Source organism: Lissotriton vulgaris, chromosome 2_1 (assembly GCF_964263255.1).
Source record: "Lissotriton vulgaris chromosome 2_1, aLisVul1.2, whole genome shotgun sequence".
NCBI lineage: Eukaryota > Metazoa > Chordata > Amphibia > Caudata > Salamandridae > Lissotriton > Lissotriton vulgaris.
In genome coordinates, this window is record NC_141687.1 from 1,852,889,140 (window position 1) to 1,852,909,692 (window position 20,553).

Consider the following 20,553-nt stretch of genomic DNA (forward strand, 5'->3'; position numbering starts at 1 on the left):
TCAGCACTACACTAGATGAACAGATCCCTATAGGGCAACTTGCATTTTACTTTATAGCTTTTTCTAGTACTAAACGTTATTTTATCTTGAAGTCTGCGTAAAACATTATCACATATTAGCAGTAAACACTCCCTCCAAAGAACACATGTAGAGGGTAGCGACCTGTTAATTTCTTAAGTCTCTCTTATTGATGTCATAACTCAGTCTATGAAATGACTGATCTAGGCCAGTGGTGCCCCACATGATTCCAGGAAAGCTGATTCAAGACCAGATTTTCAGATAGATTTCCATACCATGAAATGAAAGGAACTAATTGTCATAGAGGTTATCCAGAAACTTTGGCATGAAGTTTATTGAGCTCCAGAACAGACTTGGCTTTTGTTGCTGTGCAAAAATTGTTATATGTTGGTTTGCCCTTTGATTCTCCTGTAGACTTTGAGTGACTAGTCTTCTCTTGTGCTTTCCTTAGGCTGCATACATCCTGTGCAAATAGTGGCAGGGTGGGATTTGTTAATATAGCACAACAATTCAAGCCAAGCCAAAATGCCTCCCTCCCCATGGGATTGACTACAGCACTTCAGCTCCCCTCCAGTGGATCTTTGACTTGCAAGGCAAGTTCCTCGTCCAGGTATCACAGAATAACAGTTAAAACTGGTCTGAGGAAAGCTCTACTTATCCTACAACGCCTTGGGGAGGTCCCACATGACCCACCAAATGGTTGAAAAGTCTTACCAGAATGACTGGAAATGCAACAGTCAGAGAGAGGGCAACACCTGATGCACTCACCCCTTAATGTGTATTCGGTTGTTCTGTCCAGTCTCTGCGTTTTCTGCTTCTCATGTGCTGTCTCGCTCTCCCATCGATAGCGGGGCTCGGCCTGCGCTCACCTAGGCTCTTTGATGGGTGTCTTTTTTTACCTGCAGCAAGCATGCACCGCGCAGGACGTTCACTCCACTCCATGATTTACTGTCTTCTTCCTTTTCATCTTCAGTGCCGGAAGCTGCCCCCCAGCACTCCTTGTCCAGCAATACTCCAACTGATATCCACGTGAGCTGGCTTCCTCTTCTACCGGAAGTGAGCAACGGGAACATCATAAAGTATCAAATTGACTACTGCACTGTGAAGGAAGGTAAGCCGTGTTTGTGAGTTGAAAGAGTTCAGAGGGAAGGAGACCTATCTGGAACACTATAGAAATTCTAGATCTTTCATCAATATGGTCTACAGTCTGTGTCATTTAAAGGTGCAATAGCAGCTGTGACCAATCACTTCGTTTGTTGTGATGAATTTGAGTTATATGGAGACTTTTTAAAGCAGTGGAGGCAGCGAATTTAGCAGGTCGGTTTGCCAGCAAAGTTAAACCATTTGCTATTTGGTAAAACATGGCGTCTCAAAGCGCTGGGCACACCCTTCACATAAGGATAGTTGTCACTCATGCGACCTTTGTCATCCATGATGTTGATAGACAGTATCTATAGTGGGACATAACGCTGTAAATGTAATGATACGTTTGTTGTGGGATAGAATGTACTAGGAAAGGCAAATGTGGTTCAGCCCAGAGTTTGTCAATCATTGGAACTGAACTAGGACAATGTTTCCTTCAAATAATTTGTGACTGTGAAAGTTGATTAGATTTTTCCGATGGTAACAAAATTGTGAGCGGGCTTCTAACACTGTGACCATCTCTACAAATCTTTGAACAGTGAACCATGTAAATATGAGCATGTTTTTTTTTTAAAGTTCAAGTGTGATCACCATCATGGTGTCTGTGTATCATAATTTTTTTTCATGTTTGGAAATGTTTCACCAAGATGTGATGCTATTGTGAGGCTGTCATCACTTTTTGGATGTATGGTTATCTCTTTTCCAGTGAATTAGCGTCTGTTCTGGCCGGTCTGGTTGGGGCCCTCTTTCCTCTGAGTTTGGGTCTTTCCCCAGAAGGTATTGTTGCAGGGATTCTGCTAAATAACAGAACTGTACTTGGGACCAAAGAACCTTAGTAGTCAGGGACTGAGGTATCCTACCACCTTAGTACCCACGAGCCCAGGACCGACTAGCTATAGTATCTTTCTTGCCTTCCTACTCACTCACAGAGGAATAAGTGATTAGAGACCCCAGAACACAACACTCCCGTCCTGCTCCGGAATTGCGGTGACAGGACCCACCCTTTAACTCTCACACACGTACTTATCCACAATAAGATCTGACGGAGACACAAGGAAAGTTTAAAATATTTATTTTAATTATCATTCTCTAGTGTGCAGTATATGGGCCACAACAAGTAAGAAGATGCCTAACACAAATACGGTCAGCATTGCAAGTAATCCATAAATCATAAAAGGAGCTGTCATTGTATAAGACAGGATACACCAGCCACTCATCTCCTTCTATCGAAGCAAAGTGATTATATATCAAAAGATCTCCGGGTGTTTGCAGTTGACCCCGTAGCTTAGCATGCACAAATGAAGGTTCTACATCTCGGGTGTAATCGTAATCTCGTCTGCGTATTTGCCTGTCTGTGCATAACTATATGACAAAGACTATGTGTTTCAAACAACAGCTTCATGTGTGTGTTGTGTCTATGGGCTAGAGCCTGACCAAAACAGAATAACAAGGGGCATTGTTGTTTGGCCTTGTCTATCGTCATTCAGACTAAAATGCAAAAATAACAGTAAGTTCTGTGTGAAAGTTCAGAGTGGCACAAAGAAAAATACGTGTGTATAGTAACATGTACAAAGCGACGTAAGGACTGCAGCATTCTCATGCTAACATAGGGAAAACGGAAATGGACCTGCACGGTACATATGACAGTTAACTACATATCCATGTGATGTAAGCAGGACATAGTCTTTTTACACACACCAAATTTACCATCCCTGAATGAGTAGCATAGGATTATTGGTCCTGATGAAATGCCATGATCCTTCCGAATAGTAACAGGCATGAAACAGGTCGTCCCCTGGCTCACACTAACTGTTAGAGTAAACCATTATACCTACCTCTGGCTCAACTCTTGTTTTTAACCATTACAAAGGAACCCAGTGATAAAATTTGCCTTTGGACGCCTTTTGTCATTTTTATTGCACATTTCTTTCCCATTCTACTCACATTTAGTCACCCACACCACCTCACTATTCACATCGGCAAAAAGAAAAGATCTCTGACGAAAAGCCCCCTTGATCGGCCTGTTGAGCATTGCAGTGCGGCCCAAGAAGGAGGTGCCTGATGATAAAACGTGACACCAGAGGGGTGTGTAAGGGGCCTGGCTCATTGAAGAAGCACTCCCACTGACCTGGCCTCCTGGTAGACCTAGACTCCCACATAGCAACTGCATACTTCTTGTCTTCATAGCTCATTGAAGGGGCACGTATGCTGGACCTTATATAGCCCCAGTCCCCCAGTCTTTGTTTTGATATTATGAGGCTGTTTTGGGGTATTTGGCTATCTCTTGTCCAGTGATGGAAGGGAATGTTGGGTTTCTTAGGGCCGCTTGAATGATAGGATCTTTCCAATTGGAGTAGTAGTTTCCTGTGCCAAGGAATGAGACACCGTAGTGTTTCTTGTTTCCCTGAGGGAGGAAATTGTGGAATACTTAACCGCAGTGACTGGTATATTGGACTAGGCTAGGCAGCATGCTACGCCACGCAGTGTGGTATCAGGGGGTATATTTTACTGGGCCGGCATATGGATGATATGTTTGCCTAGACTTTGTTGCAGGAAATGTTATACTTGGCCAATAGTGTGGTATGGTGGTTAGGCAATGTACTGTGCTATGCTGGATTTGTTGTACGCCCATCTGGGTTTGACCCATTGTTACAGGCTTGAATCCACTGTGTCTGCCCGGCATTTCAACATCCTGGGACAGATAAAGTGAGCATTACTTAGCTTGGTAGCAATGACCATGTGTCTTTCAAGGCTAAGGCGTGTGCAAGTGATTGTTTCATGATGTTAGGTTACATTATGACACTTTAATATAAAGGAAGCCCATGGCCGCTGGGTAGAGGTTGTAATCTCTAGCCAAGCAGTGTACTTTCCTGGCCAGTAGTTATGGTAAAAGCAACAACCGGTCTCAGAATGTCAGATGATGTTGGGTAAAAAGCTTGAGCTGACTGAAGGGGTGAAACATCACATGGTCACTTGGCACTATGTGAAGTGACTTCTTCCATGTAAAGTTAGAGGCAGAACAAAAGACGTTTATGAACAAATTAATAACTGTTTGACTTATGTCAGAGTATTCACCAAAATAAACAGTATTGCCTACTAGCCCCAGCACCTAAGGACAAGTCCTGTTGTAACGAAAAAACATTGACACAATAGTAAACTGTAAGGCTCACCTCTTCAGAGTCAATTAAAAATCAAGGGATAACCGAGGCATCCAGAAATCATCCCTTTTTTCAGTGTGCAGCTCATGGTTTGAAGATTATCAAGCAGAGAACACTTAAAAGTCCTGTCTCTGGCCTGGCCTGAATTTAGGGATTCCACAGGTTTCCTGGTTCTTGAATGGTGAGTGGAACCAGCCGAAGCCGACCTGTACTCGAAATGGCTTCTTAAACTGTGTGGTGATTTTTGAACTCTTCGATTACAGCAGGTTTGGTCATCGCTTCAGTGCCCTACCTTATGGGCCAGCAAACAGTGTGGACCATGCTCCTCTTCACTGTAAATTGAGGACATACAGAAAGCTCGTATCGCAGTCAGAGCAACATTAAATTTAGTTTTACCAAGTACCCCGCAGGGCTCTTTACTTTGCTTTTTCTAGTGTTTCCTATATCTGTAACCATTTATTGTGCAGCCACCCATGTTACAAGGAGAAAGTCAGGCAGTGATACATAGGACATGTATCCCTGGTCATACATGAGCTCTATAATTCCATCACATCTATTTTGTGTCTGATTTGAACCGCATAGTCAAACTCAAGTACATTCTTTTACAATTTTCCTTTCATCAAAAAGAATCTGAACAGTGTGTACTTAGTTAAAGCTCAGCACCAGCTGACATACCATAGAATACCGTGGAGCATTGGTGGCAAAATATAATATACCAATCTGGCATAAGGTTGGCATGTTTGGACATCTTTTCTTGTGTTCTGGCATTCGGTTATGAATTTATATATCTTACTTTGTCCAGCCTAATTGGGTAGCTGAAATCATTCTATTTTTCAGTTTGTGCTTGCTGCCATTGTCTTGTAGCTTATTAGTGTTTGATTAGGTGTTTTTAAGACACATCCACATGGGATGGTCTGTATCAACCATTGAAGATTGCAGACATGGACTCCATCATCATTCATCCCAGTGAACCGTAGGCGTCACTCCTATTTCAGTAGAAGATGCACTGATTTACTGACCTGTCCTATGTGCTTTGCTCTTCCCGCAGTGGATAAGGTGTACTCTGTGGAAGTTAATGGGAATGAAACTGAGGTGACCCTGGACTCTCTGCATCCGAACCGGGCTTACAAAGTTCGGATCGCAGCTGGCACAATAGCTGGATATGGCGTCCCCTCGGAGTGGATGCAGCACCGCACTCCCGAAAAGTTCAACAAGACACATGGTAGGTGTCAACCGATAGGAGCGTTGAGTTAGAGATCACATGTAAACCTCTCCAACCACTGATCAAAGCAACAACTTATTTCATTCTTTCCCTTTCCTCTGATTATAGCCTTTCCTTCTGTACCCTTTTTTCAATTAGATTCTTTCTCTCCCCTTGCTTATTCATTTCTCTGTTTTCCCTCTCCCTTATTCTCTTCCAATTCGTACTTGTTGTCTGTCATCTGTCTATAGATAATGGTCCTTACATTTCTCCTTATTTTTCCTGGGCTGGCATTTTTCTTTCATCAGCCATTGTCTACTTTTCTCTTTGTATCATCCTTCACCTTCACTCATTAATCATGCTCTTTCCTCTCTACCCTTTGTCCATTGATCATCCTCTTACTGTTGTTCCGTCTCACTGTTGACCCCTAGTCTTCAAGTTCTTTCTACTCCCGTTTATTCCTTTTCTTCCTTTCTCCTGTTTCTAACTGTTGTTCTTTCTCTCTCAGTTGCAAGAGAAGGCCTTTCCATCTCTTGTTGTTCATCACACTTTATCTCTCTCTGCCTGTTGTTCACAGTTCTTCTTTTCTAGCCTGTGTTTATTTTACTCTTTTTCTCCTTGTTAAGTCCTCCCTTCACACATTTCTTGTGATCCTTCCTTCTCATAGTGCATGGCCCTCCTTCCTCTTTCTTTTTTCATGTTCATTCTTTCTACGTCAATCATTCATGCTGTGCTCTTTTTTCCAGCTTGCTTACATTCCTCAATTGCCTTTCACATGTCATTCTTGTTTCTGCCGTTATCGCCCCTGGTCCTTATTTCTATCCATGCTATTCCTTGACATCCCTCCTGTCTCTCCCTTCTGCTTGTTGACTTCAATTCCTTCAATGGCACTCATGGTTTACCATTCTCTCTCTTCGCTCTTGATTCATCGTTCTTTCGCCCTCTTACATTCAGGGTAATGAATTTTCTTTATTTGTTTTAGAGTTCTTGTTTCAATGCATTTTTTTCCCTTTTGCACTGTCCTCAACTCCCACAGTTCTTCTTTTCTCTTGATGTTTGTTTGCCATAGTCCATTCTCTCCTCATGGACCTTTCTTCTCCAAGTCTTGCATTGTATTGAATTGTAACAATAGAATAGATGATACTTCCCCCTTCAATGCTAATTTTCACTCTCCTTTTCACTAAGCAAGTGGTTTTCCTTCGCTCCCATTCACAGTGACCTTCTATCCCTGTTGTTTAATCATAATCTTGCCATCTCTTTCTCTTCCATAGTTCCATTTGCTCCTACAGAGTTGAAGGTTCGGGCTAGACTTGACTCCCTGGTAATAAGCTGGCTGCCACCATCTAACTATGCTCAGATCTCGGGGTACAAGCTCTTCCACCGTGCTATGAGCACAGATGAGTCCGGTAGTGAACATCCTTTGAAGGGCAACGAGGAAAGCTGGGATGCAGGGCCCATCAAACTCAAGAAGAAACAGAAACAGTATGAGATTCTTCAGCTGGGTAAGGATGGACACACCTGTTCCTCTGGCCAAGAGCAGTACAAATCTGCTCATTATTGCAGAGTGCAAAATATATAACCAGTCCTGAAGAAGGCTTGTTAGCAAAACCCCAAGCCAGAACAATGCAATTTTATTTTGTAATGAACTGTAGTTAAGGGTGGAGTAGCTTAATAGATTTTTGTGTGTATGGAAGTTAGAAAGCTTATCTAGAAAAGGCCACTGTGTATTACTCCAGCTTGCTCTGAAACATTGTCACATTTATTGCCTACTAACGTTTCTTCAGGTTCATTTACTACATATGTACTTCTGCTATAGATTAGATACAGCTAAATATAGTTTTTTTGGTTTACACATACACGTTATAAAACTGTATGATTAGCAAACAAAGTAATACATAATTCAGTCTTTCCCTTTCCAAAAAGTTACAGATACTCAAATGGGTGTTAGCTGTTTCAGTGGCTTGGGTAATAGTCCTAACAGGTTTGAGAACTGTACATCATAGCATTACATAATCAGTGGTTTATGCTTCATCTTAGCAAAGACAACAAAAACATGGACTCTTCTTTATGGCCATACTTGACTCTAGCTTGGACAAAACAGGTAACCTAGCCTACACAACATAATAAGGTGCATTTATCTGATAAGAGCCCACCATATTGCATGATTTTGAGCACTCTCACATATATGTGAATCGTAAAGTGTAAGATAATTAGTCAGTAACTGGGTTGCACTACTATTGCTTTTGTAGGCTTTATTATTGTCCCGCATCTACAGCCTCACTCAAATATATTCAAAATGTAGGTTAAATGGTACCATGGCTGGTAGCACTGGGGTTTGTTCTGGCTTGCTGTACTCGCATTTGCATATTTTCTAATTAACTCCAGAAGAATATCTCCAGCTATCCCCACATTTATTTTAGTAAACACAAGCAAAGTAACATATTGTAAAAGCTTCAAATTAGTTGAATGAATCCCCACCTCAAGTCTATGACCTTGACTAGGAATAGAAATGTGTAATGAAAGTGTCTTCCTTAATAAAACACCAACCATTTTAGAATCACCATAAAGGGGATCCATATGACAAATAGGGAACAATTTTGGTGTTTAAAAGTATCACTTAAAGACTCTTGATTTAAACCAATGCATACAAGGTTTGAAACTCATAAACCTCTACATAGAGTAACAATTGATAAGCATTAATCATTGACAGAGTTAAAATTTTCTTACTGAATTTTCACCCCCCACAAAAAAAAGTGTATTATTACAAATAGACACAATCATGGAGTGGTTTTGCAAGTGCTATTGCTAACTTTTATAGTACCACCTTAGGTTTTTCTGTGGGTCCCTAATTGATTATCAACGAACTGAATCCAAGATACTTTCATAATCTTCTACGCCATGGTCATTACCACGCATAGGGCAGCCGAAGTGTTGGAACCGGTACAAAAAGGGTTGGTGATGGACGGAGCTTCTGAATCAATCAAACACTCACACCCAGTCAAAAGATCTGGGTTTAATCCATCACCGTTCTTTAGCCCATGAGGCACAGGGTCAGACTGATTTGCATATAGCCATGTCTGAACTGGGGTGGCAGAGTGGGCTAAAGAACGGTGATGGATTAAACCCAGATCTTTTGACTGGGTGTGAGTGTTTGATTGATTCAGATCTCCGTCGATCACCACCCCCTTTTGTACCGCTTTTGGCCGCCATAAGTGTGGCAGGGTATGCTCAGACGTGAGTCCCTTGCTCACTTTGCCACTGGATTCAAGCAAGCCGGGCTGAAGACGGCTGGAATGCCAGAAACCGGTCCTCAGAAGCTTGTTTCCGGTCCAGGGAAGACATGGCTTGGCAGTTCGGGCTGGACTGTTCCCATGAGGCACAGGGTCAGACTGATTTGCATATAGCCATGTCTGAACTAGGGTGGCAGAGTGGGCTAAAGAACGGTGATGGATTAAACCCAGATCTTTTGACTAAGTGTGGGTGTTTGATTGATTCAGATGCTCCGTCCATCACCACCCCCTTTTGTACCGAAGTGTTGGAACAAGCACCCCATCTTGGAGGTTAATATCAATGTACTGACAGAAGTTGTCCAGCCAGGGCAAACATCTTATCAAACCCTTCTTCCATTTAATGAGGCAATAACAAATATCTTAATGGGGTTTGGGCCAAACCATGCTCCTCAGTTAGTCATCAGCTTGCCAGGCACCATCTCCATGATGTAAGACAGTCTTGATACAGCCAAATTCTTTATTCGTTGTGGCTTTGACACCCCCGATTCCATCAGGTGGGTCATGAGCACCAGTGTTGCCATTCGCTGCCATGTGTGTCTGCAGTCGACTGAGTTCTCAAGCGATTTCCAATCCCTGCTGCTAGAAATGCTGTTTTCCTGAACTCGCATGTATGGGAACAAGGCTGATTGGCTCTAGAGAGTTGTAAAGAGAGCGGTCTACTGCACACTCTCTTGGCCTGTCCCCCCAACTTCGTCAACTTCAACAATTCTCCCGCTCCTTTTGTGGATTTGACTATGGGCCCCCTACAGCCAGCTTGCCCAGCCTCAACAAGGAGCCCTCCGTCCACTAGACTAGGAAATAGTTTATTCAAAATAGGGTTCAAACAATTGTCTTGTTCTCAGACAAGTCTTCTACGGTGTCCTCTGGTACGGTTCCCTTGCAGTCCTCCCACACTGGTCTTATCTTTGGGTTTTTCTTCTGGTGCCGTCAGGAAGAAATGAGGTCCTCAGAACTAAAGAAAAAGAATACCATATAAAAGACTGCTGTCCAGTCTTTCACATGTAGTGCTTTGGCTTATTTTAATGCCTGTTACACTCACCTCGCTGAGAAGTAGTGAATGTTTGATGTACTTAATCTACCACACGCCCTCTCCACGTGCTCTGTCCAGACCCTGGCTGAGCTGCAGTTAGTGGTGTCCTCCAATACCCTGCCAGCAAACCAAAGAAACTAGGCAGCCTCCTCAGTTGTGGTGTCTGGGACCGCTGCACCTTCTTCCTTACGACCGTGGGATCTTCTCACTTTATGATCATGATCTACCGGTTCACAGATTCCACCTAACTCCAACTACTGCTCTGCCCCAGGTCTTCCATCGGCTCTCCTTCTTCCTTTAGCTAGTCCTGCTCTTCAAGACCTTCCTCCATCCTCTCCCACAATTCCGTGCTGTTCTACGGATCCACACCTGCTCCTTCCCTATGCTCCTTCCTGTGCTCCCTGTCACCAGCTTTTTGAGCAACCTCTCTTGTGACATCTGCACCTGCCACTAGAACCCTCACTACCTTATCTCGTTTTATTCAGTTGGGGATGTTGGATTGCTTGCTGCCTACAACATCCTTGTGACAATGCTCCCTGTATCACTGGTACCTTGTCGACCGGGGGTCTAATGGTGCCTGCTTGTTTGGAAAACCCCAGATATTGTATATGATCTGTAGCCAGAGTGGTCTTACATGGATTACCTATCAGTCCTGCCTGTTCTAGGGCTCCCAACACCACCTATATGTGGACAAGATGGGCCTCCATGTTGGACTAAAAACGGCTATATAGTCTAGATACACTGCTGCATATGCGCTATTGGGTTTCAACAGGGCATCCATTCACTTCTGAAAAGTGTCAGGTGCTCTATGAAGCCCAAATGGGAGGGCTTTAAATTGGTAGAGACCTGAGGGAGAGGCAAAGGGTGTTTTCCCTCGGACCTCAGTTGCCAATGGAATTTGCCTTAGCCCTTTCGTTAGGTCAACTGTCTACATCCTCTAGCTTCTTGATTAGCTCATCTATTTAGGGAATGAGGGTACATGTCAAATTCTTTAATTTTGTTTACCTGTCTAAAGTCAATACAGAATCGTAAGCTGCCATTTCCTTTTGACCAAGCAGAAATGGATAACACAAGGCAATTTGGGATGGCTCAATTATATGCCCTTTCAACATGGCTTCTACCTCTTGCTCCACCGCCTTCCTTCTAGCTGCGGAGATCCTGTCTTGTCTCAGCCTCAGCATTTGTTTAGCTAATGCAGTAATGTTATGTTGAACTAAGGTAGTTCTCATGGACTTCCCGGAGAATAGCATGGGATATTTCTGCTACAACTAATGAAGCAGCTGTTCTGCTCCCTGGGAGCAGCATTACCAATAGAAACAGCCTCTTTTACCATTTCTTGGGCAGGATGTAAAGTTATCTCCATGGACGGGTTCTGGTGATATAGTGAGCTGTAATGTCCGGGATTCTTCCCACTGTCCCTGGAGCCTACCACGTTTTTTATCTGGTTGACGAAATAGATCTGCCATTCAGTGTGTGTGTGAGGAACAGCTACACATTATGTGACCAGAGTCACCTTATTACAATATCTCCACGTAGCTAATAATTTGTTTTCTGTGGCAGCAGTATAGGTACTTGATCTTTATAGGATACACGTTTTTGATGGGCCTGTGACTGTTTGGGTTTTACTGCAGAGTCGATAAGGACCGTCCCCTCATCTTCCTAATCCTCCCTCCACGGCTATGTCCAGGAGTGTACAGAGCTGTCATCCAAAACCTATCTCAAAAGGGGAAACTCAGTGGACCCCTGAACATAGTACTGGATGGCAAAGAGATCTAAGGAAATCTTGTGATCCTAGTCTTTCCTCGACACATGATGATTTTCTTTACAGTGTTTTATTAGTCCGATTATAGTGTCCTACCAATCTGTCAGTTTGTGGATGAAACACGGATGTTCATATTTGTTGTACCCCTGGAATTACGAAGATGTGCCCTATTAATTGGGCCATAAAGGGGAACCCTGATCTGCCAATAACTCATGTGGGAACCCAGCTCTGGAGAAGAAAGTGATCATGGCCTCAGCCACAGTGGGGATGGACATGCTGGGTAAGGGAATCATTTCTGGATAGCGAGTGGCCTAATCCACAAAAATGAGGCGGTATTGATGTCCCAGAGCTGAAGGCATCAAAGGTCCTACTAAATCCATCCCCACTCTCTTAAAGAGAATGTCAATAATGGGTAGCTGGTACAGAGGGGACCGCTCTGTCTCCTGGGGATTGCTAAGCTGGCATTGCTCACAACCCCGGCCAATAGAATTTTTCCAAGAGGCATTTTTCTGCTTTGTCTTCTCAATTGGGCCCTCCGTCTACTTGCCCTGGCTAGGTGCAATACTTGTTCATGGAAAACCCCAGGCCCAGTAATTGATATACTCACTTCTCCCCATTTCTGACCACTCAATAAACCAACCCCTTTTTTAACTAAAGATATGATCCTACTTGGTCTTGGTCCATCTCGCTGGCTTGATTCTATGCCTGTGTCAGGGTATTTGTATTCCCTCTGTGCAGCCATGAAGCTAAAGTGGTGCTCCCAGGTCTTTTCTGGGGAGGAAAGTACATGAGTTGTTACCCTATTTCACTTGGTCAAAAACCCCTGTTTCTCTCATCTTCTGTCCCTCTTGGGCTTCCTTTCCCTATTGGGGGCTATGGTATTTCTAGCTTAATCTCCACAAAAGGGGCATCTCCCAACCATTCACTCTTCTGATCTATTGGGTCAGGGTGGGTAAGGAAATGACAAACTTTGATATGATCAGTACCCATTATCAATTGCTCAGCTAATACCAGGTGTTCCACGTCAATACCAATACCTAACAACACCTAAGCTACTGGGTATGTTTTGTCATCCCCATAGATGCATGTGATAGTGATTCTCTTCCCATATTGTATTTGGGTGGGGTGGACCCATTGTTGATTAGTCACGGTACAGTAACAGCTGGTATCCATAATGATTCCACCAGTTGCAACCTACACTACTTCCCAATGTGGATATCTGTCCCCTCATATACCCCACCTTCATCGGTTCAGGTATTTGGCCTTTCTGGGGGCAGCTGTGATCGATATAGCCCCATTCAGCACAATGAAAGCATTACAGTTCGTGCACGGTCCCTGCAGGAGCAGGCTTACTCGTTGGTTTGGCCCTGTTTGGAAAATGGGGTCCTGGACTAGCTGTATTGCCTCTCGTTAATTGCAGCTTAAATTTGGGGAAACTGTGATAAACCAAGGCAAATCAATAGTAGTAGTCACTGTGAGATGTGGGTATTTCCGAATCTAGACTCCGGTGCATATGGGTAAGGCTTCGAGGAACTGCTCTAGATAAACCTTCTCTACTACTTCTGAGAGAGTGGCAATGGCAGGTTATATGTCATCAAAAAGGACTAGCCTTTGTGAAATTATATACAGGACTCAGAGCTGTATGTTGAAGTACAAACCATTAGGTTTTTTCAACCTAGTTAGTTTCATGCTTCATCATCGGGCCCATCCAGTGACACCGAGTGTGTCCAGGGTGTGCTACAAAGCCTGGTTACAGTAGAGCGGGTATGTAACTGAGTGTGCAGTGTGGCGACGTGAATAGTGATAGTTAAAAAGCTATACAGTGGTCCCAGTACCCAAGGGTTAATTAGACTTTAATAACTGGGCCTCTGTTAGCATTTAAAAAGGCTGGTGGATGTGAAAGGAGTGATGACACTACAGGTCCACCGCAGCTCTTGACCGCCAGTACCGGTCAATACCTCTGCCGGATAACTCCTGGGGGCATTTGCGGCAAAACACCAGTGTATGCTTGGTGATGGAATCCCCCTCGCACACGTATAGCACCTAAGAGAGTGCTTCACATATTCCAACCAAAACACTCACTTAAATATTTATTTGCACTTTCACTATTTTACGGTCCTGAGGAAAGCCAGTTTTAAATTTAAAGGCCTGGCTGAAACATGTAGACCCCACCTGGATGTAGGAGGCCCTAATACATACTCCTTTCACATCCACCAGCTTTATTAAAGTCTAATTAACCCTTGGTTACTGGAACCACTGTATAGCTTTTTAACTATCACTATTCACGTCACCACACTGCACACTCAGTTACATACCCGCTCCGCTGTAACCAGGCGTTGTAGCACACCTAGGACACACTCGGTATTGACATCACAAGGAAGCAAACGTTAAAAAGCACACATACTACATAAATGCAATTCTGAACTTGTAGAGGAAAACAACGTGCATTTACATGTTCAAGTTAGTTACATTTTTTTTACAAAAACTCTTATCAAAAATGTATAACTTGGTAAAAAGAAAAGGCTGAGACTGTATTAAAATTATAAAATGTCATGTGCTAAAAACGTAAGTGGCAGCTGCATTACCCTCAAGTAACACTATTTTGTCGTATTCAAAATAAATGAAATGTATGTTAAGCAATGGCTGTGTCACATCAAGACTGCTTCGGGTACCTGTGGGAAATGTTTCGTAGCTGGCTCAATGTGGATGATAGAGGAGGGCAAAAAGAGACATGATTTTGATGGCGGAGGTGGGAGGAAAAAGTGCGATGGGGGATGGAGGGTGGGCAAAGGTGCCGTGAGTGGGTGGGGGGGATCAGGGGACGCGCTTACAGATTCACCATATCTGCGTGAGGGGAACGGCTGTCCATAGGCTCCGCCATGCTGTGCCGTGAGGGTAACGGCTTTCTGATCTGCTTCCACGCCGTGAGGGGAAGAGCTCTTTGCATTACCCAAGCACCGTGAGGGGAACGGCTTTGCGGTTGTGTGCATTGCCGCCTACAACTCCCAGCAGCCTCCAGGGGAGCCACGTCAGCCATGCGCCAGCACCAGCCCTCAAAACGCTCCCGCCCCCACGCAGCGCGGGACACGCCTACAGATTCACCATATCGCCATGAGGGGAACGGCTGTCCATAGGCTCCGCCGCGCTGTGCTGTGAGGGGAACGGCTTTCTGATCTGCTTCCACGCCGTGAGGGGAACGGCTCTTTGCATTACCCAAGCGCTGTGAGGGGAACGGCTTCGCGGCTGTGTGCACTGCCGCCTACAACTCCCAGCAGCCACCAGGTGAGCCACGTCAGCCGCGCGCCGGCACCAGCCCTCAAAGCGCTCTTGCCCCCAGGCATCACGGGACGCGCTTACAGATTCACCATATCGCCGTGAGGGGAACGGCTGCCCATAGGCTCCGCCGCGCCGTGCCGTGAGGGGAACGGCTTTCTGATCTGCTTCCACACCGTGGGGGGAACGGCTCTTTGCATTACCCAAGTGCCGTGAGGGGAACGGCTTTGTGGCTGTGTGCATTACCGCCTACAACTCCCAGCAGCCTCCAGGGGAGCCACGTCAGCCGCACGCCGGCACCAGCCCTCAAAGAGTTCCCGCCCCCACGCATCGCGGGATGCGCTTACAGATTCACCATATCGCCGTGAGGGGAACAGCTGTCCATCGGCTACGCCGCGCTGTGCCGTGAGGGGAACGGCTTTCTGATCTGCTTCCACTCCGTGAGGGGAACAGCTCTTTGCATTACCCAAGTGCCATGAGGGGAACGGCTTTGCAGCTGTGTGCATTGCCGCCTACAACTCCCAGCAGCCTCCATGGGAGCCACGTCAGCCGCGCGCCGGCACCAGCCCTCAAAGCGCTCCTGCCCCCACGCATCGCGGGACCCGCTTACAGATTCATCATATCGCCGTGAGGGGAACCGCTGTCCATAGGCTCTGCCTCGATGTGCCATGAGGGGAACGGCTTTCTGATCTGCTTCCACGCCGTGGGGGGAACAACTCTTTGCATTACCAAAGTGCCGTGAGGGGAACGGCTTCACGGCTGTGTGCATTGCCGCCTACAACTCCCAGCAGCCTCCAGGGGAGACACGTCAGCCGAGCGCCGGCACCAGCCCTCAAAGCGCTCCCGCCCCCACGCATCGCGGGACGCGCTTACAGATTCACCATATCGGCGTGAGGGGAACGGCTGTCCATAGGCTCTGCAGCGCTGTGTCGTGAGGGGTACGGCTTTCTGATCTGCTTCCACGCCGTGAGGGGAACGGCTCTTTGCATTATCCAAGCGCTGTGAGGGGAACGGCTTCGCGGCTGTGTGCATTGCCGCCTACAACTCCCAGCAGCCTCTAGGGGAGCCACGTCAGCCGCGCGCCAGCACCAGCCCTCAAAGCGCTCCCACCCCCACGCATCGCGGGACCCGCTTACAGATTCACCATATCGCCGTGAGGGGAACGGCTGTCCATAGGCTCCGCCGCGCTGTGTCGTGAGGGGTATGGCTTTCTGATCTGCTTCCACGCCGTGAGGCGAACGGCTCTTTGCATTATCCAAGCGCTGTGAGGGGAACGGCTTCGCGGCTGTGTGCATTGCCGCCTACAACTCCCAACAGCCTCCAGGGGAGCCACGTCAGCCGCACGCGGGCACCAGCCCACAAAGCGCTCCCGCCCCCACGACTCGCGGGACGCGTGCGGGCGCCAGGCTAAGCCCGGGCAAAGTGCGGGCCATCTGTGGCCATCAGGGGCCAGAAGAGGCCGGGCCATCCCTTTTTGTGCAGCGATGAAAGGTCCTACGATTCAGTAATCAAGGTAAAACAGCCTTTCCGAAAAAGTATTGGTGCCTCATTATTACTTCTACTTCTACATAAAGCATATTTGGGGAACATGTCCACAATGAGCAAAAGGAAGGGGGTAGCCGGGACACTGGATGATTTTCTTATAAGGGCTGAATCGGTGCTCACGCATGAGATCCAGGCAACCGAGAGACTGTTATCTTTTGACCTTGTTGGGCCCCATCAACGTCTGTCAATCGAGGGCACAAATGACTCACCTCCGATGTACATTTCGAGAGCCACTCCCATGCCTCTGAGGTATTAAATATTCCACTTGCTCCTACCCTGAACATTCAGGATTCACATGCCCCAGCCAGTAACACTCGAGGCAAGACAATTAGACGACGGATCCCGACTGTTTCAGCACTGGGCGGATAGAAAAATGCACCAAAATCTAATCAGGTGGAATACAGTTGTAAGCTAACTGACCCTACCACAGATGCCACGAGTAACAACGTTGGCAACGGACCACTGGAGGTTAGGGTCTCTAATTCTATTTCGACCCAGACTGAACTCCCCTCTGCCATTGGCTCTATAGCAACCGACATGGGCATTGAAATTCTGGACACCATATTGGAAGGTTTTGAATCTAGATTGGATGATTTAATGGGGGTCTTTGCTAAAAAAATGGATGGCCTATGGAAAGAAATGTCTAAAATAAATAAAGTAGCAGCTAATATAAAAAGGGTTGGAGAAGGTATAATCGCGCTACAACCCATGCTGTCTGGCCGCATGACTACCGACAAGCTCCCGCCCCCTGTATGTGTAGCTGCCACCACTATACCACCTCAAGTAACGCCAGAATTAACACGCAGGGAGGGGGGGCCTCATTGTCTCCTGACAAAAACGACATTAACACCAGTAAAAGTGTTAGGTCGTTACCAGGCGGTGTTCAAAATAATACATGCAATGAAAATGTTAACCCAAGCAAATTGCCTAAGCAGTCCCAGAGGCCAATTGATGATAGAAACGAAGCTATCCAAGTTTCTAGGGAGTCAAACGCCATTGATAATTCAGATGTTTTAGATCTCCCACCAGCCTCTGCACCATACGTGCTGGTCCTAAGTGGTGTCCCTGCACTAAAGAAGGGGCAGAGGGAGTCTTGGTTTGATTTACAAAGGAAATCTGTGGACTGACTTCATAAGAATAAAAAATGTGATCCATACAGAAGGGAGGACATAATCATGGCCTGAAGAGTTGGATGGGTAGGCCACTCAAATAAATGCATCTCTCGAGAGGTCTACCATCGGCGGTGTGCCCTTCTACACTTCGGGCCCTCCATCTTTTCCAACTCTGAGAGATTCCATACTGTCGAAACTCTGTAGAATTGCAGCACCACCACTTGGGAGGGGGGAGGAAGGGGGGTTGTTGGGGGGAGGGGGGTACGTTGGGTTTCATTGTTTGGTTCTTGGTGTGATTTCCATTTTTGATTCTCCTTGTGCCCTCGAGGGGCGATCCTCTCTACTTACACATACTGACAGATGGCCGAAACAGAACCTATGGGGGCGTTAATCATCACAGAGACATTCCCGGATGTGACGCGCATCCTCGGGATCCCCCCCACCCGATCGATATTGTGACTGTACCCATTCTTCCTCGAAGCTGAACCCGACAACTGTGCTGCTGGTGTGACTTGGGTGCACTAAATAGTGCTGGGGGCTCCTCCCCCCTGCTTTTCGATATGCGTGAATACTATACTTCAAGCTTAGGAGATCCCCTGCGAGGGTATATCGGCGGATTGTGCCTTGAATCTCTGTTTTGATAAATTTAATAAAAATGTTTTTGAAAAAAAAAAATGCATCAAGGGGGACTGTGTCGTCCTAAATTTTAGAAGGTCCCAGCAGGTTTGCCATCTCTTGTCCATTACTGACGAAACTCTGAATCCTCCCACTAGTATTAGTGCCCTTCCGTTGGGTTATTTTTATAAACGACCACCCACCTTCAACAGAGACCTGAGGGCAGCTATACCCTTGACCAATAATTATCAAGTTCTTAGTAGCCTAGACCTCCAAGATTGACCACTACAGCTCTTAGATCCTGCGATTAATAGCAATATGCCTGTAGAAAACACACTGAAGGCACCAAATTGTGCCCATGGGAAGAAAGAACCGGTAAACAGACAAAAGGAAGCTAGATTGAGCGTACTGAGCTGGAACGTGGCAGGCCTACGGTCAAAACTAGACAATATTGAATGGGTAAAATTAATAAGGGAATATGATATCCTCATGTTCCAGGAAACCTGGGCCATCGACTATTTATATATTGAGGGATACCACTGTTTCAGTGTACCATCAGTAATACCCAGGATGGGAAGGCCATCAGGAGGTTTATTTATGGGATTTAAGGTGACAGCAGGGGGAAGTTTTAAAATAATTTCAACTCACAGCCTACATTTTCAGGCTGTATTGTATAAAAGAGGAATCCAATTTTATTTGTTACATTTTTACAATAATGATTTCCAGTCAGTTCCAAATAAAAGCTTCATAAAGCTTTTTGATTTCATCTCAGATTTAGATAACCAATCTGATAAGGGAGTCCCTTTGGGAATTCTGGTAGAAGGCGATTTTGATGCTAAGATAAACGAAATAGGAATAGCAAAGGGCACAGCTTTTTTTGTACAATTCTCGCTTAGTAGAGGTAAAGAACTTAAAAGGCTGACAAAATCCTATAATCTATCTAATGTTATGAACCTGGCAGCAGATTCTGACATGATACATTATCCAACATATAGGGGAAGGGGTGTAGCTCCACAATAGATTATATTTTTGCATGCCCTATAATTGAAAAACAGTTGGCCACTGCTGAAGTCGTACCTTCCGACTTCGGGGATCATAACCCCATCAAAATAATATTACATACAACCCAGCAGCCCAGTTTTCAGACCAAATGTGGGGCGGCCAATTTATCAGTCTCGACTGATAATTTAAGATTACACTGGAAGGGGGCTGATAATTTAGAAATTTTTAGGACATTGGTAAAGAGTAACATGCCACTTATTGATTCCTAGATACATAAACAAAGGAAGAGTGTCCGTCAGTATGGCGTTAATATAGTGGAGATAGCACGTAACAATATGAGGCCAGCTGTGGTTGGTCAAAAGACTGGACCAACTTTCAAGAAAAAATGCATGATTTTTTCAGGAAACCCTCACTCACCCTAGTGGTGACATGCTTAATCATCGGGTCCACTAGGGAGATCGAGTACCTCCCCAGTGTGCTACGACGCCAGGAGACTGCGGAGCAGGTTTTGTGAGAGTGAAGAGTGAAAAAAGTGTGGTTAAAAATGTCAGAGGTTGTCCCAAAAAATCTTTTATTCGCTGGTCAACTTGACATATTAAAATTAAAGACTATGTGCAGGGAAACTATCCAAAAGAAATACTGGTGTTTCCCTGTTAGGGGAAGGTCAACATGTTTCTGCCCTTTAAGTGTATGAATTTACAGGGCTTTCGTCAGGACCAGTAAGCGAGTGTTACCTCAACAGGTATAGGCGCGCTAAGGCCTACCCTGCCGTAGGCAGTGAAAGTTAAAAAGTAGCACTATGTGTAAAAATTGGTGCGTTTAAAAATACAAACCAAAAGGCTAGGGGATTTACCTCTATTGCGAGGAGCCCAGAAGTCTGTAGGTAGGTGATAGACAGACAAACAAACAACACACAAAACATAAAAACAAGAACAGACAATCATTATTGATCATGTTTTGTTGCCATTCAACTTATAGTGTGGCGTGATACGTGCTAACAAACCTATCAATGGCCGTGGCCGAGATGGATTGCATTGTAGAATAGAGGTTGTGCCCAAGAACCAGGGTGATGGGCCTCAACTAGAACCAGAGTCGAATGATCTGGCACAAGGCGTTGCACAATTGGTGAGGTAATGTAAATGGAGGCTTGCAGTGCTAAGTCCATCCGTGTGGGAAGCCAGGCGGCTGCCCGTAATTGTAACATTACCTATGGTAAGGAGGCGGAGAAATGATCCCCGAGGTGTAGCGTAGGAAGCAGAGCTACGTAGTAGTTATGCGCAGCCCTGCTGGCCGTGAATTAGAAAGCTCGCGGTAGCGCGGGGCTTGCTTTCCAAGCCTCGCTTTCAAACAAACGTCTCCCATTGGCAGACGCCTCGACGCCTCCCCCTCTTAGCGCCGGGCTTG

At 45.6% G+C, this 20,553-nt stretch overlaps 1 protein-coding gene across 1 annotated transcript in view; it reads left to right on the forward strand.

The window, feature by feature from the left end:
* Nucleotides 1-20,553, forward strand: part of IGDCC4 (immunoglobulin superfamily DCC subclass member 4) — a 732,192-nt gene that overhangs the window by 610,834 nt on the left and 100,805 nt on the right. Inside the window, exons 9-11 of the mRNA XM_086958027.1 lie at nucleotides 992-1,129; nucleotides 5,368-5,541; nucleotides 6,792-7,022. Coding sequence (XP_086814153.1) covers nucleotides 992-1,129; nucleotides 5,368-5,541; nucleotides 6,792-7,022 — 543 coding nt within the window. The remainder of the gene's footprint in view (nucleotides 1-991; nucleotides 1,130-5,367; nucleotides 5,542-6,791; nucleotides 7,023-20,553) is intronic.